This window comes from Armigeres subalbatus, unplaced genomic scaffold, assembly GCF_024139115.2.
Source record: "Armigeres subalbatus isolate Guangzhou_Male unplaced genomic scaffold, GZ_Asu_2 Contig1310, whole genome shotgun sequence".
Taxonomy (NCBI): Eukaryota; Metazoa; Arthropoda; class Insecta; order Diptera; family Culicidae; genus Armigeres; species Armigeres subalbatus.
Window position 1 is genome coordinate 1,325,279 of NW_026942078.1, and position 24,489 is coordinate 1,349,767.

Below are 24,489 nucleotides of genomic sequence, written 5' to 3' on the forward strand. Positions count from 1 at the left end.
AACTACTGCGGACCGTAATACCCGTGTGCGTGACAGAATCAAAACGGGAATCAACAACATGGCCGGATTTCCGCGGATATGATAGTTGTCGTCCTTGAGGGAGTTGCAGCTCTGGTCCGCAAACATTCGAAAACCGTTCACATTTTTCGCTATGCACAACATGGTGGAAAAAGGTGGGTAAACAGAACACTCGCGACGGAAAAATCGGTACTTCCTATTAAACTAATGAAAATTCAGAACAACGCGGTGTTTGGCAAGTAGGTAAATGAAAGAAAAATTGCAAAAGACAGAATGCAAACCGAAAATATGTTCACGTTATTTGAGTTTAGTTTAAACTTTAATGCTGTTTAGTATACATTTTATACTATGTAAGGTATAACAACAAAAAATGACTTTAAAGGTTTATTTCAAACCTATCGTGGATTTATTATATTTCTGAGTGTGCAGTCGCATGCACTGAAATTCGAAACAATCCAAAATTAAGTCATTTTCACTCAACTTGACAGCTAAGTGCAACAACTCAAAATTGAGTTTTTCGCGAAGTACTTAATTTTAAGTAGTTTTTAAAGACTTCATTTTGAGTGAAAATAACTGTACTAAAAAGACTGCGGTTGAATAAAAATTACTCAAAATCAAAAATCGATTTTCCCAGGAAAATTTAAAAAAAAATTTGGTTTTTCTTCGATTAATGTTATATTTATGCGATTGATGCGAAATGATCATTATTTTATTTCAATGTCTATATACATTTTACACAGCACGAATGACACGTAGAAAAAAATTTCCGGATCTTGCCCTACCGGCAGCGGTATAAAATATCTGCCGTAACGGCTGCATCTGGTTCTCATGCTGCATACATGTTCCTGGCCTGTATGCACATTCCCAAATAATCCAAACGGATATACAGAAGACGGTTGGACCTGCAGGTAATATAACAAAACTGAAATGCAATACATCGTAACAAATCGGTATCGAAATGCTCACCTCGCTTCTTCTGCTTCTCAGTTGCTCTTGCATAAAGTCTTCGTGCCGAAGTTCCGCTAAAAAGCAATATTCATAAAAATTGGATATTTTATGTTCTCTGGTACTACTTACCCGTGAACTTGGTTGGATTTCCTCGGGTTTTCACGAAGGCTTTACTTATTTAATTCCGCAGAAAGCAAAATATTTTCCAGCAAACACTGTGCGGAACATGTTTCCTGACTGACTCATTTGCAAAGTATTTTTTCAGCCAAACTGAAGTGAAAGGTCAACACTTCGCTTTGGGTACTTTAATGGAAAGCAACAACTCAAGGCGAGTTTTTGGAGATCACCCCCAAATTAAGTAATAATTACTCAACAATGTAAATAACAAACAATCCAAAAAGACAGTATTAGTAAAATACTCAATTTTGAATACTTTCACACTCGATTTTGGATAGTTTGGTTTCTCAGTGTGGAGACTCTAGCCTTGCAAAAAAGGAATTTTATTATTGTTTTTGTGTTGTTTTCCTCTCCAGTTTAATCACGTTTAATCTTCAGTATGGATCACGATTACTGCAAAGTTACCGAATCAAACACCAGCGCAGATAATATTACGGATTTTACCGAAGTGGAATACCTCATCGAAGAATACGAGCATGTCAGGCCACACCTACCAGATCCGATGCAGCCCGTACCACCACTCCCTATCCGGAAGCCAACAGGTGAGCTTCATTATTGGACACTGATGCTTGATTTCTAGTCTTTAAGAAAATATGTTACAACTTTGCAGACCGTTGCACTAGTTCAAAGTATGCTCGATTGGCGAGGGAAGTGAAACGCCTTAAACGGTTGCTGGCGATAGAGCGTACCAAATGTCGGATCCTGAAGGCAAAACTGCGCAAACTGAGAGAAGAAAATCGTAGGCTAATTGCTGCCAAACGGCGTCTGGAAGCACAGCGTCTTGCTGCATTCAAGCTAACTATGCGAAAAATCTTGTACTTTGGGGGTTATGCATTTTAAAGTATGTACAAGGTTACAGAAAAGATGTTTCAAAGGTAAGTAGGATCATAATTGGTCCCAGCCGTCTGACAAGACAGACAGCATTGAGAAATAGGAATGGAATGTGAAACAATCAAATAAAACAAGTTTAAGTAGTCGAGAATTGACGATTTGTGAAACCTAAGTCCGAAGAGTGTCGGCTGCCTAAAAAATGTCACAGTTCCATCCTGGTTAAATATTGTTATTGTGCAAACTAAAGCCCCAAACGCCATTCAGCGGAACGGTGACGGAAATGGAAAATTTGACACAAAATATATGGGCTAACTGTCAAATCTGCCGTTCCGCTGTATTGCAGGGGGCCTTAACAGTAGGACCCAAGAAAAAAAATTGGTGATTAACCCAGAGGTTAAACAAAGCCCGCTGAACGTTCAAGAGCTGCCCTATTAATGGGACGCTGGGACAAATGAGCTAAAGAGTCAAGTACGAAACACTGAAGACGATCTTACTGTTGTGGTTGAAATACCTATCTGTAAAATTATGATTCAAGCGGTGAAATTAAATGGGAGTGGCCAGCCTTGGGCTGAAAGTCTCGATAATAAAGACAAAAAAATGGGAATGGAAGCGGTGGATGAACTGAAATACTCCTTAGTGTGACGTTGAAAAACATCAAACCTCATTGTCATTTGATGAAACTAAGGGTGTTCAGTATGTTTGTTACCTGAGGGTATAAACGCTCACCAACAGACGTGGTTCTGGTTCCAATACTCCTCAATTCTGCATTCAATGTTCGAGGTCAGCCTTTCGCATTTTAATAAATTCCATTCGTGAAGAAAAAGATCATAGTTGACATGAATCGGAAATAACGCCACGATTTTCACAACACACTTGGAACTTCTTTGGTGCATATTTTCTAAATGTAATATATTGCTAGGGGCCATCCACAAAGTACCTCACGCTCCTAGGGGGGGGGGGGGGGTAACAAGTAGCGGGACGACTCATACAAGCAATTTAGAGGTTTAATACAAAAAGTGTGACAAAGGGGGGAGGGAGGGGGGTCGAAAATCGCCAATTTTTGCGTGACGTACTTTATGGATCTTCCCCTACCCGATATACATGTGATTTGGCTGATAATAATAGTAGGTACAAATGATTTTTTTATACAATTGGCAATGCAAAAATGACCATTTTACGAAAAATAGACTAGACTCAAAATAGTGACCAAGTCACTGAAAAGTGACTCGCTACCAGGCCTGCGATTAGCAACACAGTATCTAAATCATATCTTACCTTCATCGTAAAACTTTATAATTGGGTTCGATGCTATTTTATCCAGAATTGTTTTAACACTACCGTAACAATTGCAGGGCTGTTACAACAGTTGCGATTTTAGCGTTTTTCGCAAATTTCGCGGATGTACTCTTCCAGTCGCGAAAATCGCTGTTCCTTGAAATGTTGAAAATCGCGGTTTTATTTTTAATTGATAGACCATCTGTTGACCTGACAACGCGGATTATCCAATTTGGGGAACGACACTTTATATTGCTCTCCAAGGGCGTTATTGTCCGGATCAAACGCATTGCAATTCGCACCTGGGAACGCCGGCATTGAGCTAAAGCATGCTGGTAGTCACACGTCATCATGCTGGTTATTATCAACTCTGTCCACTCGGTTGAGCGATAGAGAGGCTCTTCATCTTTCTGACCTTCTATTGCATCCACTTCTGGTCCATAGTGACTCCCAGTGCTCCAGGCTGCTTATTCCAACCATTTTATAACCTATAGTTTTTTGTCATAGCTCAATTACTACCTTGGTTGGTTAGATATTTTTTTCGGTTAAAAACGTTTCTGCCATTTCGCGATCCAAAATTCCTCGTTTCTTCGTTTGCTTGTGCCTAGTGTTGTAAAAGGTCATCTGCATGTCATTTGACTAATTTGTCTGAAACTTTTTTAACTTTATAATTTTTTAAGAACCCACACTTGAGTGGTCCTATATTTTTAACCGAAGGTACATTGTTCTAAACAGGCGGTACCCCGTTTGGCATAATGCCATATGGCATAATGCCGTTTGGCATAACGCCGTTTGGCATAATGGCCATTTGGCATAAGGGCCGTTTGGCATAATGACCATTTGGCATAATATGTATGCGGTGTCAAATTGAAGGCCATTTGGCATAATTTGTATGCGGTGTCAAATTAAGGGCCGTTTGGCATAATTTATATACGGTTCCAAATTAATTGCCGTTTGCAACAATTCATATGCAAAAAGAAGGGTAAATTACAGAAAAAGTGAATAAAAGTTTTGCTATCAAGGCTTTCAAGAAATGGTCAGTTCAAAAATTCCATTGAAATAAACAAAGAACTGCTCGCGTTTCAAAGAAGGGTGAATTATAGGAAATGAAAATGATAAAGTATTGAAGTGAATAATCTTCAGCGGGATATAAAGTGAACCCTTCAAGAGACGATGTTCTATGACTCGATATCGAGTCATGGAAGCGAGTTATGCCATATTATAAAATATGTTATGGATTTCTGCGATGGTCCCTTGAAAAACCCTAGCAGCACATGTTTCACATAGCTTACTGCAATTCATCTGTGGCCAGATTTGGTCACAAACAAGTTGCTGCACCATTTTGGCTGACTTTTGTTGCTCGGGAAGCTTTTCAAGGATTATATATCCCACTTCTCGATATTTCCCTGAGCCGATGGTCCCTTTATTATCGACTCATGGAGGATTGACTGTATCAACAATTATATGGTGTACCGTTTCGTGATGCACGTGTTTGCCTGTTATAAGGCAAAATGTGTTATTTTGCCTTCTATAACTGCTCGCATTTGCCCGGTATAAGGCCAAATGTGTTATTTTACCTTCTTTGAATACTCGAATTTGCTCGTGTATTGGCAGCAAAACGATTCACTGCAAAATAATTTTAACTGCGGAATGATACAAAACGCAGAATGGAATATTGCGCAATGGTAATGCTCGCAATATGGTACAGTCAAATTTCACTCGTTGGGCTATCTTTAGATGGGCTACGATTTAGTTGGGCGCCCGTTAGTTGGGCTGTAGCCCACTTAAAACGAAGGTGGACGTCAAATTATGACATCCACGGCAGTTTTTTTTTTCTTTTTTGCTGTTGGCAGCTCTGAATTTCTATTGTATTCGCTGATTTGACAGATGAAATCTCAGCCCAACTAACGAAAGTCTTTCACTAGATGGGCTACGAGTTTAGCCCAACGAGCGAAAGTTGACTGTATTTACACGAGACGAAGATGAACATGTTGCTTTTGAGAAACCCATAATTTCCTTTGAAAACTGAACTCCAAAATAAACTTGGCTGATCATCGTGGTTTTCAATCGCAGAACAACAAAATGCAAGTCAATATGTTGTATCGTTTGAATGTCTTGTCTTGTCTTAGCACATGCACAGCCAGTATTGAAAAGCATCCTGGAAATGTCGGTTGTGTTTCCGAGCATTTTCTTGTCTGCATTAATATTTGCAGCATATCATAAATATGACACAAGTATTAAAACGGCCAGGCCCACCGTGCAGGCTTGAATTTGGGAGAAAATCCATAACTCCCCGGCAATCAGATTATTTAGTAATAAATAACATGATAAACGAAGAGTACGAATAATAAACGAAGACTGTACGATTGGATTATATTTATTGAACTAATGCACATCACGTTTCAGAAATTCCTCCAACTCACTCATCGAGACAAAATAACGACGGTAGAAGACAAATACAAGAAGACAACACGTCCATTGCCCTGCAATGGGACGTTAACGGAGTACAGGAACGGTACAATGAACTTCAGTTGTTTGCGAACAAACATCAATCAACCGTTATAGCCCTACAAGAAACTCGTTTGTCCAGGACAAATATTTTGCAAAAATTTCACCTTGGAGAATATAATTGGACCATTCTCTCCGGTCCGTATTCTGTCTCGCAAAATGGAGTCGAACTCGCTGTGCATAGAAATACTTCTTCATTCATTTATTTAGTTAACATCTAAACAGATAACACTGAATCAACAATTTGACGCCACAATGCACGGTTCGAGGCCGCATCTCTCCATCCTCGGATACGCCCCACGCTCGCCAAGTCGTTCTGCACCTGGTCTGCCCATCTCGCTCGCTGCGCTCCACGCCGTCTCGTACCTGCCGGATCTGAAGCGAACACCATCTTTGCAGGGTTGCTGTCCGGCATTCTTGCAACATGTCCTGCCCATCGTACCCTTCCGGCTTTAGCTACCTTCTGGATACTGGGTTCGCCGTAGAGTTGGGCGAGCTCATGGTTCATTCTTCGCCGCCACACACCGTCTTCTTGCACACCGCCAAAGATGGTCCTAAGCACCCGTCTCTCGAATACTCCGAGTGCTTGCAAGTCCTCCTCGAGCATTGTCCATGTTTCATGTCCGTAGAGGACAACCGGTCTTATAAGCGTCTTGTACATGACACATTTGGTGCGGTGGCGAATCTTTTTCGACCGCAGTTTCTTCTGGAGCCCGTAGTAGGCCCGACTTCCACAGATGATGCGCCTTCGTATTTCACGACTAACGTTGTTGTCAGCCGTTAGCAAGGATCCGAGGTAGACGAATTCCTCGACCACCTCGAAGGTATCCCCGTCTATCGTAACACTGCTTCCCAGGCGGGCCCTGTCGCGCTCGGTTCCGCCCACAAGCATGTACTTTGTCTTTGACGCATTCACCACCAGTCCAACTTTTGTTGCTTCACGTTTCAGGCGGGTGTACAGTTCTGCCACCTTTGCAAATGTTCGGCCGACAATGTCCATGTCATCCGCGAAACAAATAAATTGACTGGATCTGTTGAAAATCGTACCTCGGCTGTTACACCCGGCTCTCCGCATGACACCTTCTAGCGCAATGTTGAACAACAGGCACGAAAGTCCATCACCTTGTCTTAGTCCCCGGCGCGATTCGAACGAACTGGAGTGTTCGCCCGAAATCTTCACACAGTTTTGCACACCATCCACCGTTGCTTTGATCAGTCTGGTAAGCTTCCCAGGGAAGCTGTTCTCGTCCATAATTTTCCATAGCTCTACGCGGTCTATACTGTCGTATGCCGCCTTGAAATCAACGAACAGATGGTGCGTTGGGACCTGGTATTCACGGCATTTTTGAAGGATTTGCCGTACAGTAAAGATCTGGTCCGTTGTCAAGCGGCCGTCAACGAAGCCGGCTTGATAACTTCCCACGAACTCGTTCACTAATGGTGACAGACGACGGAAGATGATCTGGGATATCACTTTGTAGGCGGCATTAAGGATGGTGATCGCTCGAAAGTTCTCACACTCCAGTTTGTCGCCTTTCTTGTAGATGGGGCATATAACCCCTTCCTTCCACTCCTCCGGTAGCTGTTCGTTTTCCCAGATTCTGACTATCAGTTTGTGCAGGCAAGTGGCCAGCTTTTCCGGGCCCATCTTGATGAGCTCAGCTCCGATACCATCCTTACAAGCTGCTTTATAGGTCTTTAGCTGTTGAATGGCATCCTTAACTTCCCTCAAGGTGGGGGCTGGTTGGCTTCCATCGTCCGCTGAACTGACGTAGTCATCTCCTCCGCTGCCTTGACTTTCATTGCCTGTACTCTCAGCGCCATTCAGATGTTCCTCGTAGTGCTGCTTCCACCTTTCGATCACCACACGTTCGTCCGTCAAGATGCTCCCATCCTTATCCCGGCACATTTCGGCTCGCGGCACGAAGCCTTTGCGGGATGCGTTGAGCTTCTGATAGAACTTGCGTGTATCTTGAGAACGGCACAGCAGTTCCATCTCCTCGCACTCCGCTTCTTCCAGGTGGCGTTTCTTCTCCTGAAAAGGCGGGTCTGCTGTCTCCGCTTCCGTCTATAACGTTCCACGTTCTGCCGGGTACCTTGCTGCAGCGCGACCGCCCGCGCTGCGTCCTTCTCCTCCAGAATCTGTCTGCACTCTTCGTCGAACCAATCGTTCCGTCGACTTCGACCCATATACCCGACGTTGTTCTCCGCTGCGTCGTTAATGGCTGCTTTAACTGTACTCCAGCAGTCCTCAAGAGGGGCCCCATCGAGCTCACCCTCTTCCGGCAACGCTGCCTCGAGATGCTGCGCGTATGCAGTGGCGACATCAGGTTGCTTCAGTCGCTCTAGGTCGTACCGCGGCGGTCGTCGGTACCGAACATTGTTGATGACGGATAGTTTTGGGCGCAGTTTAACCATCACCAGATAGTGGTCAGAGTCGATGTTAGCGCCACGATATGTCCTGACGTCGATAATGTCGGAGAAGTGCCGTCCATCAATCAGAACGTGGTCGATTTGTGATTCTGTCTGCAGTAGTGATCTCCAGGTGTACCGATACGGGAGGCTGTGTTGGAAGTAGGTGCTACGAATGGCCATATTCTTGGAGGCGGCGAAATCAATTAGTCGTAGGCCGTTTTCGTTCGTCAGCCGGTGAGCGCTGAACTTTCCAATAGTCGGTCTAAACTCCTCCTCTTGGCCAACCTGAGCGTTCAAATCTCCTATGATGATTTTGACGTCGTGGCTTGGGCAGTTGTCGTACTCACGTTCCAGCTGCGCGTAGAATGCGTCCTTATCATCATCAGTGCTTCCGGAGTGTGGGCTATGGACGTTGATTATGCTGAAGTTGAAGAACCGGCCTTTGATCCTCAACCTGCACATTCTTTCATTGATCGGCCACCACCCGATCACGCGCCTTTGCATATCGCCCATCACTATGAAAGCTGTTCCCAGCTCATGTGTGTTGCCGCAGCTCTGGTAGATGGTATGATTACCTCTAAACGTTCGCACCATTGATCCCTTCCAACAAACCTCCTGCAGCGCTACGATGCCGAATCCCCGGTCCTTGAGCACATCGGCGAGTATGCGTGTGCTCCCGATGAAGTTGAGAGATTTGCAGTTCCACGAACCGAGTTTCCAATCGCTAGTCCCTTTTCGTCGCAGTGGTCTTCGCCGATGGTTCCGGTCCGTACTCTCTTGTTGATTGTTCGTTGCTTATGATTTTTAAAGGCTGGCTTGCAGGGCCTGACACCAAACCCCTAAATTTCCGGAGGACCATTCCTCCTTATTTCCGGTGGACCATGGTGCACAGTTTCACTTTAGAGTCCCTCGCTGGCACTCGGACGATGATCAGCCGCCCTAACATGGAGAACAGACGCTGTTGTGAGCCGATCCTGACATGGAGAACAGACGCTCAATAAGATTTGCACCTCCGGAGAGGAGCAAACCCCCCCTTCCCTGTCAGCATACGACCATAGTTCCCACCGGGGTTGGTTAACCGATCTTCCCTAAGGTTGCTCGTATCCCGACCAGCACCGCGGGGAGGTAGGGATAGGAGTTGCTGGGTAAGAGGCTAAGGACCGCGAGATGGGGTCTATTTTATTCCTTCAGGTACGCGAAGTACCAATGGTACGCTTTACCCAGCATTTGCCGTGCCAGAAATACTTCTTACAAGTTTTTAAAACTGAAAACATCACTGCAAGTTGTAGCAGCGCAGGTTATGCATCCAATAATTGCTACATACGCCAGCGTGTATATACTATTGGAATGGCAGTAAAACGTACTACTTGTTGCAGTGGTAGAAGTAGAAGTGAAAATTGTATTCAATTGACATAAGTATATGATTGCTTAGATTACCGTTCGATCTGAACGCCTACTGATCATTTTATTCTCCAACACTCCTCCTCGGGCAGATCCGGACGAATTCCTATTGCTTCATTTAGTTTTTACAAACGACCTCGTTGAAGTGGTTTCGTCATCAAATCGACCAACATTGTTTCGGTCGGGCAATACAGCATTCTGATGATCTGCTTTTCTTTTAGGTCCCGAACGAAGAAGAATTTTGTTTCAATGTGTTTGCTGCGTCGTTCGATGCGATCTCCTTCAACCAGCTTGATACAGCTCTGATTATCTTCAAATACTGGAATGGGAACATCAGTTACTTCACCGTCACCGATCTCATCAATTAATCGTTTCGTCCAAACTAACTCTTGGCAGCCTTCAGCGAACGCCACGAACTCCGCTTCAGTCGAGCTTAGTGCAACGCATGATTGCTTTCGTGAGCCCCAGGAAATTAATCCTACTCCGAGCATAATGAGTACACCAGAGTTTGACTTCCTGTCGTGAGAATCACCAGCCCAATCTGCATCGACGAACATCTGCAATCCTTCATTTGAAGTACCTAACTGTAGCTTGTTGTTGCTGGTGGTGTACAAATATCGTAATACTCGCTTGGCTTCAGTCCAGTCATGCGAATTTGGGAAGCTTGATTTTTGTTCCAAAATCGATGTGCTGACGGCGATATCTGGTCGCGTGTGTACAGCTACGTACAGGAGACCTCCAATCAAGCTCATGCAGTCATGGTTGTTAGGTAGCTAATCCATCTCCTCCTCCTTCTGTAGGTAGCCGGGGTCAAGTGGTATCTTTGCCGGTTTCGCTAGTTCCATACCAAAACGTTCTGTCAACCTTCGAATGTACGTTTCCTGATTTAGCTTGTATCCGGATGGGCTATTCTCGATCTCCATACCAAGGAAATGACGAATATCTCCAAGATCATCCGCCACCGTGAAATGTTCTTGAAAAGTTTTCAGAATAGTTTAGAATTCCTCCATTATCTGAGTTACAATGATCATGTCGTCGACGTAGACTAAAATGTACGCAGCAGAACCATTTTCACGTCGTACGTACAAACACGGATCCGATTCTGTTGGCTGGAACCCCATGGCTTTGAAAACAGTATCGACTTTTCGATTCCATACGCGCGCTGATTGTTTCAGGCCGTACAGGCTCCTCCTCAATCGGCAGACTGTCCTCTCGTCACCGATATGATAACCCTCTGTCTGACGCATATATACGGCTTCTTCCAGTACACCGTTTAAATATGCAGTTTTAACGTCGACGTGTCTTACGATGGAATTCCTTCGACTGGCAACGGTCAGTAAGGAACGAAACGTCACCTGCTTTGCTACTGGTGCAAAGACCTCATCATAGTCAGTCCCGTATCGTTGTGAAAACCCTTGTGCGACAATTCTTGCTTTGTACCGAGCTACGTTGCCTTTCTCGTCATGCTTGGTTTTGAAGAGCCATTTACAGCCAATGGCTTTCTTGTCCATAGGAAGCTGTACCAATTCCCACGTGTTGCTTGCCATCAGCGTCTGATACTCTTCATCCATGGCGGTTTGCCATCGAACGGCGTTGACACTCCGCAACGCTTCATTGCGTGTTTGGGGATCGCTGGATTTCCTCATTGAACGTTTGCTAGCCTTCAGCCCTTGTCGCGGGTCAGACTGTTGAGAATGTGGATACGAAAAGTGTTTGCTCGGAAATACAAAATCGTGGTACTTGCCTGGAATCGCGCGCTCCCGACCGCTGCGCCTCAACACCTGGGACTTCGGTGGATTAGAAGATTGTTGCGGTGGGAGCGCCATAATTGTCACGTCACCATTGACACCATCGGAATATTCGCCTGCGCTTGTTTCGGCTTGCGAAAAGAATTCTTCATCTGATCCAGATTGCTCATCATCGGAAGATTCTTCATAGTCTTCACGAACTTGCTGAATTGGAACATCTTGATGATTTGATTCGGCTAAATTGTTTTCAAAATCCAAACTCACAAACGTTCTCACTCGATTCAAATGACTCCTCGCAGCTACTGGATGTACCAACGTATTGTCACGACACGACTCGCTTACGAAAATTACATCACGGCTCTTAAAAACGTCCTTCTTCAACGGATCAAAAAGTCGATAGGCTTTGCTCTGGTCATCAAAACTAACTAGAATACACTCCTTCGATTTTACATCCCACTTCCTCCACTTTTGCTTGGGAATATGTGCCAGTGCCTTCGTGCCAAAAATTCGTTCGCATGTGTGATAGATCAGGCACAGAGAAACAGACGTCACGTCTCACTCTACACATGTTCCATCGTTCATCTTTTTAACGGTGGATTCAATTTTTTGTAGGTGGTCGATCGGCCACCGATGGCGCTTCCATCGGTTTTACTTGTGTTTGACGTTTGCTCACTACCGCCACCTGGTTGCCGCTTGTCCACCTACAGTGCATTTAGAATTGGGCGGTACTGTTTTCGTGACGATGATTTTGATTGCATTTTGTTCTAAGTGAGACGTCTGTTTCTCTGTGGATCAGGCTTGCGTCCAGACCAGACTTCTTGTGGTGTTAATTCATGACCTTTGCAAGGGGATCTATTGATTACGTACGTTGCAGCTGCTACCGCTTCCGCCCAGAAAGATTTCGGTAGTTTCGCCTCAAACAGCATACATCTCGCTCGTTCAACGACGGTTCGGTTGACTCGCTCCGCCAATCCATTTTGCTCCGGAGTATATTCGGTTGATGGATGGATTATTCCAGCTTCGGCCAGACGTTTTTGAAATAAATGGTTACAGCATTCCTTACCGTTGTCACTTCGAAGTACTTTTAGCTTGAAACCGGTCTGATTTTCAGCTAAGGCACGGAACTGGTCGAACGCGTGTAAAACTTCTGTTGTAGATTTTGCATTTTTTTGCACCTTGTCCAATCGTCGACAAACGACACATAATACCGGCTTCCACCCAATGAGGGTTCTTCCATTGGTCCGCATATATCCGTGTGAACAAGCTCCAATGGTCCAGTAGCCCGATGTCCGTTTTTAGGAAATGGGAGACGGGTTTGCCTACCCATAGCACACACCGTACAATTGCTGATTTCTGATTCCTTGAACTCTACTCCTCTGACAAGACCGTTCTTCAATTGTTTCAGACTTCGAACGTTGAGATGGCCCGTTTTTTCGAGGAGAACTGTACTTCCTGGAGTAGCTTCGTCTTGATGCTATCGCCGGTGATAGGGATGCCGGAGTTCTCCAACGCCATGATCATCGGCTCATAGGTACTCCTCCGGAAGACCAGCAAGCAAAAGAGATCCAATCCACTCTTCCGAAATCTCGAACACAACGCCTCGAAGATGTTGGGCGGTGGAAATGATTTCCGTCACATACGCTTCCATATTTCCACACAACGAAAGGGACGTGGTGATGAGCTTCCTGAGCAGCGCTACCCGACGAGTCAGACCGGAGTCTTCAAATGCTGCTTCAAGCTTCGCCCAAACCTCACGGGCCGTTTTCGCGTCCTTAACATGTACGTTAGATCTGTTCACCATTTTCAAAAGTATTCCAGATTCAAAGTGCCACCCCTCTATTTCTCCTGACCAATTTTCAGCCAAATCCATGGAGGTTTAGAGGTGCATCAAACGAGATTTGTGTTATTTTAGACTTTTTCATAGAAATGTCGTCTGAATGCATCAATTTAACTCCACATAGTAGAAGCATTAGTCGTGAATAGCTTCTTTAGACTATTACCTACCACTTTGTCATTGATACTAGGATGTTTAGAGGGCTTATTCTATGACTTTTTAGTAGATTTTGCTGAAAAAAATGGCTAAAAACCAGAAAAATAATTTTAGGTGCTTTTTCAATATGTGCCCAATTCAATTATTCCGTTTATTTCCTTCAACTGTTGCGGAAGTTTCGTCCATACATCACTTTATTCTGAAAAATAAGCTTCGGCATGTAATAATGCAGTTTTCATGAAATACTCAACATTTGAATAGGGTAGTCAAGCAAGACCATTCCCCCATGCTAAAACAAAGTTGACCATGATTTATGAGCAATGTCATCCAGTATGCTCGACCCCCTGATATGCATCTAGATTGGGCTATGTGGTAGTGTCAGGGCCTGCAGATCAAGAGGTCCACGGTTCGAGGCGCCAAGCAGTTGAAGATAATTTATTTATCAAGCCAGGTGGCTAATTCCATGTTGTCGATAATCTGTCGCGATCGGAAACTTATTATTGAGCGTGATAAAAAAATCTAGTTTAAAGTTTAAATAACATTCTGATTTATTGGTTATCCTCTCCTTAGTTATTGTACCACACTCATGGCACAAACCAAACCGGATCGATCCTTACTTCACAATGAATTATTGGTAGTGGCTGGTTTTCTACCCGCCGCTGCCACCATCCAGGCGCTATCGTATATGCGCAAATAGCCAGCATATGAGTTAACCGCCAGAACTTTGTATATGGCAAAACACATGTAATTTACGTGGGTTTTCTCAAAAAGGGTAATTTTATCGGGACAAATATTTGGTACCGGTTATGCAGGAAGGAATCCGCTATTACGCTTACCAAATACTTTTTCGATTAGGGTTTTAACTTCGAGAAAATCAACTGTAGATGCCTTTCGCCATACTGATTACAGAGAGTTAACTCCTAGTGTGTCGCTGTAGGCACGCTCAAAGTAGACGATTCATTGGTGACTGCAATGATGGACATGAACTTATTATAATCTCAATAATTGAAGGTTGTTTAAAATTAGTCAGTGGCATGAGTGATGCAATAGCTAGGAGAAGGGTATATAATTAGTCACATTCAAATGTAGTTAACGACCCCGAAAGGTCATTGAAAACATAACATTTTCCATAAGACTTGACAAAAAAAAAATCTTTATCTACTCGGCGCCTCGAACCGTGGACCTCTTGATCTGCAGGCCCTGACACTACCACATAGCCCACTTTAGTTCCATACCAGTAGGTCAAGCATACTGGATGATATTGCTCATAAATCATGGTCAACTTTGTTTTAGCATGGGGGAATGGTCTTGCTTGACTACCCTATTCAAATGTTGAGTATTTCATGAAAACTGCATTATTACATGCTGAAGCTTATTTTTCAGAATAAACTGATGTATGGACGAAACTTCCGCAACAGTTGAAGGAAATAAACGGAATAATTGAATTGGGCACATATTGAAAAATTTTACTACCCCCAGAAGCACCTAAAATTATTTTTCTGGTTTTTAGCCATTTTTTTCAGCAAAATCTACTAAAAAGTCATAGAATAAGCCCTCTAAACATCCTAGTATCAATGACAAAGTGGTAGGTAATAGTCTAAAGAAGCTATTCACGACTAATGCTTCTACTATGTGGAGTTAAATTGATGCATTCAGACGACATTTCTATGAAAAAGTCTAAAAAATCACAAATCTCATTTGATGCACCTCCAAATCTCCATGGATTTGGCTGAAAATTGGTCAGGAGACTCCATTTAAGATACTCATTGAAATAGAGGGGTGGCACTTTGAATCTGGAATACTTTTGAAAATGGTGAACAGGTCTAATGTACGTAGTTTACCGGATCCAAAAGAATAATCTTCGCTTGTGCTCTTCTGCACTTATTCGCGTCAACCGCCGGTAGAGTTCCATCCGCATTTTGAGTCGGCTTCACAACTTCCCACAGCTCTTCCAGCTCAAGATAAGTTTCCACAGCGAACTTCCAAGTGGGCCAGTTCTCACGGCCACTCAACCGCTCGATTGAAGGGAGACTTGAAAGGTTCTGGATTTGCTGTGGAACCGCATTTTGTTCAGCAACTTCGTTTGGCATTTTGCTTCTACAATCTTTTTCTATTACATTACTGGGCCAATAACCTATTGGAATGGCAGTAAAACGAACTACTTGTTGCAGTGGTAGAAGCAGAAGTGAAAATTTTATTCAATTGACATAAGTATATGATTGCTTAGATTACCGTTCGATCTGAACGCCTACTGATCATTTTATTCTCCAACATATACCTTGTCACACTCCATCCCAAACCCTAAAAGGAAAGCTAGATAAGCTTATAAGTGAATTGCAGGGTGGCCACTGAAATTCAATTTTCAAATTCCGTTTTTTTTCGCTTTTCCCGATAAGTTTTGTCAATTTTTCCCGGTTTTTATTTCGTAAAAAAAGGGAAAGAGTTTTAAAGCTTTGATTGGGTGTTTTATTTTTTGTCTACTTTTGTATACTTTTGAAATAAATATATCAAGCATAATTTTTCATAACGACGTATGTAACAAAAGTAAACAAAACGGGGTTTTTAATACAACGTGACAATCACACGCGGCTTTATATAATACGCATCGATTTTACTGATTTCAGATCTTAAAATTCTTTAATTCAATCTTTTTGCGAATCGACGTATGTAAAATTTCTATTTTTGAAGTCTCACTGTTACATACGTCGCTTTAACATATAGAACTAAGAGCGACCTATGTAACAAAAAATCAAAACAAAACAAAACTGCAGTTGCGTCAATCGTGCACTATGGAAAACCGACCAATGTACACCGACGTACGTGTAGCATACCGGTGTATGTATAATTTTATCGTTTTTCACAATGAATTTGAATGAACTGAGCTTTACTGTGAAACACGCTTATTACGTGTCTTGTAATGATGCATGCCAGCGGAAAAAGTATTGAAAAAAGATTTAGTTTTAAAACAGTTTTAGAAAAAGTTTTGCCAACTTTCAGCAAAGGATTTCTCGAATCCTCATATTTGTTACATACGTCGTTATGAAAAATTATGCTTGATATATATATATATATATAATTACCAACAACGAGTAATGCGAAATGCTTTAAACAACAGACACACTTAAATTGTGCGCTTCGTGGTCATGTAATGGTAGTGTCAACCGGCATTTAATCACCACAGTACCACATTAGCACCTTATTACAAAGTTTCTATTTTTTTATTGATTGCAAAACTTTCGTAAGTTTCTGACAGAACCAATGGACATTGCATGCCAGTTTAGTTTTATTCTTATTTCTTAGTGCATTATGATAACAGAAAGCAGTACAAATGTATAGTATCTTATAGTACAGCAGAACTATTTTTAATGTTCAGTTCTCTATTTGATCCTATTCAGACTACAGCAGTGACAGTGAGGACAGTAAAGCAGTGTATAACCTCATCATAGTTATTAGTATTGCTTTTTTTAAGCACAAAATTATAAAACAACTAATTGGAACACAGCTTAATCTGACGACCCAAATCTTTATTTCCGATCAAAATCATTATTTTGTTTTCAAAAATATAGGGTAAAATGCCCAATAGTGGACCCCTAACCAATAGTGGACCCTCCAGCCATTTGGCATTATTACAGCACAATGTCAACATTTTCCTATGAAATTCCATCGGGAGAACCTACCTTACAGTCCTATGATTTGATTACATGCATTGGAAATGCTATGGAAAGTAAAATTAGATAATTTTTACAATTCTATAAAAATAAACACGAGAGTGTCCATTATAGGAATATTTTGGAGGGTCCATAATAGGGAAGAAGAACGTCCCGAAACGGGACATGAAAATCAAATGAAGTGTCGACTATAGGGAAGCAATTTCCTATTATGGACCCCCAAGGGGTCTACTATAGGACGAATTCTGTTAGACTTTAAAATGATAGTTTTGACGAATAACGTCGTGTATTTGGGTGTTTTATGTATGTATCGAGAAGAGGAGATGCAGAGCTTGTTGTTCGATATCAAGAAGAATTAATATGTTGAAAATTTCTACTCCTTATGACAGGAAAAGCAAAATTCCGCTACTAGGGGGTCCACTATTGGGCATTTTACCCTATTTACCAACATTTTGGATAATTCTAGGCATTCGTAGGGGCCCTCCTTAGCCGTGCGGTAAGATGCGCGGCTACAAAGCAAGACCATGCTAAGGGTGGCTGGGTTCAATTCCCGGTGCCGGTCTAGGCAATTTTCGATTCGGAAATTGTCTCGACTTCCCTGGGCATATAAAAGTATCATCGTGTTAGCCTCATGATATACGAATGCAAAAATGGTAACTTGGCTTAGAAACCTCGCAGTTAATAACTGTGGAAGTGCTTAATGAACACTAAGCTGCGAGGCGGCTCTGTCCCAGCGTGGGGATGTAATGTCAATAAGAAGAAGAAGAAGGCATTCGTAATTTAATCAATATTACATTTAAAATTTCTAAAATTTAACGTTCTTATTTCCAGTTCTATCCATTAAAATAAAATCTAGATTTTTTATTAAAAAGTTATGCAGAACTGTGTGTTTTAATAGTATGGGAGCCACCTTTTATAGCGGGAGGGAACTTGAACCATCGTAGAAACATTTCTTGTCTTCAAAAACCTCGTCATGTCAATTTTAGTACCATTTGCTCGAATAATTCTCGAGTTAAGCAGACGGGACCCCCCTCTTAGGGCGGGTAGGTGTCTCGAACCCATCATAAGAACCTTCCCTGGCCCCAAAAATCCCTGTATTCAAATTTTCACGCCGATCGGTTCTGTAGTGTTATAGAGATGGATAGACAGGAGGTCCTTCGTAGCTTAGTTGGTTAAAAGCACCAGTCTAGCATGAGGGTTGTGTGTTCGAGTTCCATTGAAGGAAAGTGGTTACCTCCAATACATTTTTCAAATTAAAAAAATGTGTACATATTCAATTCTGAGTATTCAGAACATAGTAAATTAATGTCAAAGTCGGGTGGTCTATACCCGGAAAATAGGCAATTAACTTTGATTAAACTGAATATTTATGATATACTTGCAGACCCGACGAACTTCGTTTCGCCTACATTTGATCTATTCTCTGATTACTTCTCGAGTTATGCAGAAATTGTTGCATCATTTGTATGGGGGCCCCCCATTCCTAAGCGGGGAGGGGTCTCGAACCATCTTAATAATCTTCCCCGGCCCCAAAAACATCTGCATACAAATTCGAACGGCGTGAAAATTCAGTAGTTTCCGAGTCTATAAGGTTCAGACAGACAGAAATTCATTTGTCACACTTTGTCAGAAGATGTCACTCGAAATTGATACAAACTAGATTAGGAAAAAGGTCTACCTATTTTTTGTACCTCAATCATGCCATATACTGAAACCAAATAATTCATTTAGAATGCGACTGAGTAATAAACTTTAAATAATAAATCTGAAGAGTTTTGAATGTAACTTGACGAAAATTTAGTTTTTTTCCCGGTACATGTCCTGAACTCCCGGTTTTTCCCGCTTGTTTTCCCGGTGACTTCAATTTCCCGTCTTTTTCCCGCTTTTCCCGGTTCAGTGGCCACCCTGGAATTGCCACAACCGATATTGCTGCTAGGCGATTTCAATAGCCATAGTCAAATGTGGGGAAGCTCAAAAAGAGACTCTAATAACGATGTATTGGAAAATTTCATTACAAACAATGGGTTAGTGTTGCTGAATACCGGAGAACACACTAGACTTGATTCCCGTAATGGCGAAACATCAGCTCTGGACCTAGCTTCCCCGGAAATTGCAAACAAACTCAAATAGAAGATAGACGATAACACATGGACAAATGATCATTTCCCCATACTCATCAACACAAATCTGTCAACTCAAACATTGCATCAACGTAAAAAATGGCAACACAAAACGCCAACTGGACCGAATTTGAGGATATGATTCTAGAGCGTGTACCAAGGAACAGTACGTTAACTGTAAAAGAGTTCAGCTGTAGACATGCGATATGTAAAGCTTTTGGCCGCGGTTTCAAATCAGGTATTCTCATGGTTTTCGAATAAACTCAGATCTCAGGCCTGGTAGCAACGAATGCCATTCAAAATAGTGACTTAGTGACCAACGATGACTAAAAAAGTGGCCAAATAGTGACTTTTAGTTTCAGGAAAAGTGACCAAATAGTGACTTTTGTATAAAGTTTATAACCAGATAGTGAGCAACAAGTTGCATTAGCATTGTTACGGTGTAATTCGTAGACTAAAAACTATGTAGCGATACTCATATTTATCCTCAATCCATATCTAGAATGCTATCAGAAATCAAGAAGACAAAAAAAGCACGTAGTTGGATATTGGAGAAAGTATTCGTTGGTTAAACCAGAAGCTTGAAGTTTGACCATGATGAATCATATTTAGTCACACCACAAAAAGTATATATTCCGGGTACTTATTCAAAAGGACGTATGTGATTTTGTAAACAAAGATTCCAACGTCAATTTGTCCAATTTGATAGCTCTCCCACGCAAAACGACACCACTAACAGGTAGCCGAAGGCTTCCCCTACCTGTCTGTGGTGATGGTTTGCGTGGGAGTGCTATCAGATTGGACAAATCGACGTTTGAATCTTTGTTCACAAAATCACATACGTCCTTTGGAGTTACCATTTTATAATTTCAGCAACGATTTTGAAGCAATTACAGCATTGTGGTAATAATGTTTGATTAGACATCAAAACAGTCTTTGCTTTGGTAGGTCGGCCAATCCTTTCGATTGTTTTTTATGGGTGTTTGTATGAACCTCGTGTGAAAAGTAACTCGGTCTCTGTAAGAATTCTTAATGTGAAGTTAATTTAATACAATTTCCACTGCTTGAAACAAACAAAGTTGCGGATAGTTGCAGTTGCAATGCACATATTTCATAGGATACACCGAAAACAACGATTCTGTTGATGTTTTAGGGTGAAACTCGTTGGAACTTTTTTCTGAGCTCCAAATTACTTTAAGTTTAAGAATGTTTATCGATTAATATTTCACCGAATTTAACATTTCTCTTTCTCGCATTCAAGGTCTAATTTGGGATGCCAAAAATGTCCTCAATCTGATCGCTAGAACTAGTGATAGTGATCCTCAAACATGACCATTTTGTATGAATATCAGAGAATGCTCTATAATTATTCCCTATTATACATTGCTATCAGATTTACATTTGATTCAGTCGATAATAAAAGTAGGAACAAAGGATTTCTATTTTGATCTTTTTCCAATAGGCGCGGTGCAAAAATAGTGACTTTAGTGACCATTTTCCGAAAAATAGTGACTTTAGTGACTTTTGGATGCAAATAGTGACTTTTTAGTGACTAGCCTCAAAATAGTGACCAAGTCACTAAAAAGTGACTCGCTACCAGGCCTGAGATCTAAACAGATGATCGAATCTCTCTGTCACACTGTTCGCCCATGAAATATTACAGTATTGAGGAGGCAAATTGATGTGGTTGTTGAAAACAATAATCGAATTGCAATGCAGTAATATTCCGCTTTTATCACCCCCTGGTAAATTTTGGGGTGAGAAAAATTTATTTACAATTTTTTAATTTATTCTATAAATATGAATCATTTTATGCTTTGGAAAGGCAAAATGCGTGAACGGTAGCCGTTATTTCTACGGTGAAAGTTATTTCATGACAATCAGTGTTGTTTGCAGTATTATTTACGGAAATAAAAAGAATGACAAACTTTCAAATTTTTTTGGGGTGACAAAATCGGGTCGAAAATGTGATAAAGTCTGGTCAACATTGTAACAATTTTCAATTAAAGTCCGATTTGAGTTCACGAAATTCGTACACGATAAAATAAAATACATAGCCAAGAACATCACACATCGACTGGAACGTTCTCAACTTCTAAAGACAAATTCAAAAGCAGTAACTTACTTTTCTTACGACTTCCAACTCTTTGTATTCTCAGTTAATCGATTCTTCAATATACACCTCGCCCATCAACTTAAACGTTAAGTTTACTCGTTACGCATCATCTTCTCCTTCTGTCGCTGGAGCTTCTTCTTGGAGAGCTTTTTCTTCGCAGGTTCGTTCTCGGCGGTCTTGCTCACAACGTCTTCCTTCTCGGTGAGCGACAGCTCGATGTGACAGGGCGACGACATGTACGGATTGATGCGACCATGGGCACGGTACGTACGGCGACGCAGGCATGGCGCCCGGTTGACTTGAATGTGGTCAACGACCAGTCGGTCCACATCCAGACCCCGGTAATCGGCATTGGCTTCGGCGTTCTTCAGCAATTGCAACAGGAACTCGGCGGACTTCTTTGGCCATCGTCCAATGGACGTGTTCCAGTGCTTGGCCTGGGCGCAACGGCCGATGCCACTGTTGTAGCGACGGAATGGGACGCACTCCTTTTTTTCGCACACGTTCTTCAGGAACTTCTGGGCACGGCGGAGAGGCATACGCTTGATGGCTAGCGCCGTTTCGCGAGTGTTCTGGAATGTAAACAATTGATAAGATACCAAGTAGTTTTACAAAAATTGGAGACAATATGCATATGAACAGTCCACTCTGTCGTCCTACGTCTGCGTCTAAACGCGACAAAAATGATCACCGTCGTGCGGGACTGCTTTGGACATTTTGATAAAAGAATTATAACGTAAATTACTATCAAACTTCCACTATCACCATTCAGGTGTATTGTTGATAGTTAGCTGGCAACTTTCTGTTTCAAATTTTGCATTTATTTCGTTTAATTTTTTCAGAAAATTTTAAAATTAAAAAGAACCCTCGCACGACGGTATAGAGAAAACGATAAAGCTGAGATATTGAAACAATCTTTTAGAGCGAGGTGTATAATTAAAAAATCTTACCTTGAAATGCACCCGGAGGTTCGATCCGCGAGCTTTGCACGACTTGGCGGGATTATCTGGCTCCTTGGCGTAACGACCCATCTTGAATTATTGCCCTGTAAATTCCAAAACAGAACATTTTAGCGATTAGATACAACGTAAAAGCAAAACATTGAAAAAAAAAGGAGTGATCGATTTTGATTGAACCATTGAGAGCAATTTCGGGAAGATTGGAGCTGCCACATCGGAACAGCACCAGATTTTTTGTTGACATCGTCATCTCTGAAAGGATGCACTCGAAGCACCAGCATTGCAATATTTTGAACAATTATTTTTCCATTAAATTCACAGCGAATCGAACCGCTATTAGTTTTCATGATAGATACTACCACTTGACCTAATTTCAATGGCAACCAAAATTAATTTCACTCATTTTTCACCGTATTTTAGACAATTTTTCGGGAAGCAAAGTAAATGTGTTCCACCACGAACCTGACAAGATGCCGGAAAGAGAGCTTTCAAATCATTTGACAGACAAAAGAGCAATCCAAGTGACAGCGGTCTCGCTTCCGGTTTGGAGATGTCACGAAAATGTAGAGAAAATTCTCAATATCGTTACCAAAATCAAGCAAACTATGCACGGCAACCCACAACTATCCAAAAGTGGGATGTTTTTACTCAAGTCACTGACAATATTTTACACGATCATGTTAAATATGTAAATAGCCGAAAGTACTATCATTGACGAATACATAGACGGAGTGGTGGCCATTTTTTCGGGCACCACTATATACCCCTGGGGAGTGACGGATTACAATTATTACAATCACTCGACCATTGAGAAGCCCCTCAATTCAAATCACGTCAGTTTGACAACAGTTGTCATTTCCATTTTTGTTTACCTCCTGTTTCTGATTCAAAAATCAATGAATCGAGACGAGTTTGTTTAACGAAAAATTGAAAATTTGTTTAATGTTTCCGACAATAGCCGACCGATGCCAAAGAAGAATCGGAAGAATCCGAGGGGGACGACACAAGCCAGTTTCCAAAAAAATGTTCAAACATTTCATGAAATTAAAAAAAATATTTATTCCGCTCACTACTTTCAGTGTATTAGATGAGAATGGCGTGTGTTGGATTAACTTTCATGGGGTTAGAAATGCTTAGAAACGGATATTCGAACATATTTTACTCATTTTTGAACGATATCAATCTGTCAACAAACTGATGTCATAATGACATTTGCAAAAAAAGGACTTCATGAAGTCAATCAAACGTGCTTTTTTCCGCTTTTTCTCATCCAGTCGACTTGCTGCGAAGTTATAAACTGTAATTTTATTTAGCACGATAGCTAATCCGCAGCTGAGACATCCGCAGTAGTAGAGAATCTGTGTATTTCTCCAAACATTTTCATTTATTGATAGGCAATTCCTGCAGTGCGTCGAGCGTCAGTGCTTTGCAGTAGGCATCAGGTAAGTTTACCGGTAGTGTTTCATTCAAGGCTTCTTGCTAGAGTAAAATCTATCCCTGTCTGACAAAAATAAAATGATATAGGTATTTTTTCTTATTTAAAAATATACAGTCTATAAAGTATATTATTTTACATGGGTTTCCAAAGTCCCATCTTCCTCCGGCAAGCTTCCAGATTTATTCTCGACAACGGTTTCGAGGGATCAGCAATCATTGACCTATTGGGAAGTAGATAACCTTGATCTTCACCAGGTCGTTGTACGTGGATATACTGTGTATCGATATGTCTCGTTCTATGGCTCCCTTCTTTGGATTTCAAACCAACATCGCTGTGTAACTCTTTGATTGAACCTCGCATATAATAATCGTACCGGTGGCCATCTTACCGACATCCTTCATCAACTTGTTCAACCAGAGAAACGGACAAAACCACATGTTCCACCTCGGTGGACGCTGTGCTGTTTCCAAACATCCCATGAAATCGGCCCACCTAAGTGCCCCTCTCACATTGACGTATGCTTCGAGAGTTCCAGTTTCCAGTCGATAATAGTATACTATAGGCATCTTAACCTCAAAAAGTAGTGGACGTCATATTTGAATCGCTCCATACTTGTTTTCACAATAATTCTTATTGGCATTACATCCCCCACTGGGACATTGCCGCCTTACAGCTTAATGATCATTAAGCATTTCCACAGTTATTATTTGCGAGATTTCTAAACCAAGTTACCATTTTTGCATTCGTATATCATGAGGCTAACACGATGATACTTTTATGCCCAGGGAAGTTGAGAAAATTTCCAACCCGAAAATTTCCTAGATCGGCCAGGGAATCGAACCAAGTCACCTTCAGCATGGTCTTGCTTTATAGCCAC

The 24,489-nt window shown here is 41.7% G+C and overlaps 3 protein-coding genes and 1 long non-coding RNA gene across 4 annotated transcripts; 1 reads left to right on the top strand and 3 right to left on the bottom strand.

Annotated features, from left to right (window-relative positions):
* Positions 1 to 350: 350 nt before the first annotated feature.
* On the bottom strand, positions 351 to 1,286 carry LOC134202624 (uncharacterized). Its single transcript, XR_009977278.1, has 3 exons — positions 1,096 to 1,286; positions 985 to 1,040; positions 351 to 920 (listed from the first exon to the last, which is right to left on the bottom strand). It is a non-coding gene; the product is annotated as an uncharacterized LOC134202624 (long non-coding RNA).
* Positions 1,287 to 1,423: 137 nt separating this feature from the next.
* On the top strand, positions 1,424 to 2,125 carry LOC134202623 (uncharacterized). The gene is made up of 2 exons (XM_062677641.1): positions 1,424 to 1,685; positions 1,754 to 2,125. The coding sequence occupies exons 1-2, from the start codon at positions 1,523 to 1,525 to the stop codon at positions 1,981 to 1,983; spliced, it is 393 nt and encodes a 130-aa protein (XP_062533625.1). The 5' UTR covers positions 1,424 to 1,522; the 3' UTR covers positions 1,984 to 2,125.
* A 7,573-nt stretch (positions 2,126 to 9,698) lies between these two features.
* LOC134202634 (uncharacterized) lies at positions 9,699 to 10,325 on the bottom strand. The gene has a single exon (XM_062677652.1). It carries the CDS (start codon positions 10,323 to 10,325, stop codon positions 9,699 to 9,701), a length of 627 nt encoding a protein of 208 aa, XP_062533636.1.
* A 10,895-nt stretch (positions 10,326 to 21,220) lies between these two features.
* On the bottom strand, positions 21,221 to 22,662 carry LOC134202640 (large ribosomal subunit protein uL22). The gene is made up of 3 exons (XM_062677655.1): positions 22,637 to 22,662; positions 22,166 to 22,260; positions 21,221 to 21,787 (listed from the first exon to the last, which is right to left on the bottom strand). The coding sequence occupies exons 2-3, from the start codon at positions 22,244 to 22,246 to the stop codon at positions 21,308 to 21,310; spliced, it is 561 nt and encodes a 186-aa protein (XP_062533639.1). The 5' UTR covers positions 22,247 to 22,260; positions 22,637 to 22,662; the 3' UTR covers positions 21,221 to 21,307.
* Between the last annotated feature and the right edge of the window lie 1,827 nt (positions 22,663 to 24,489).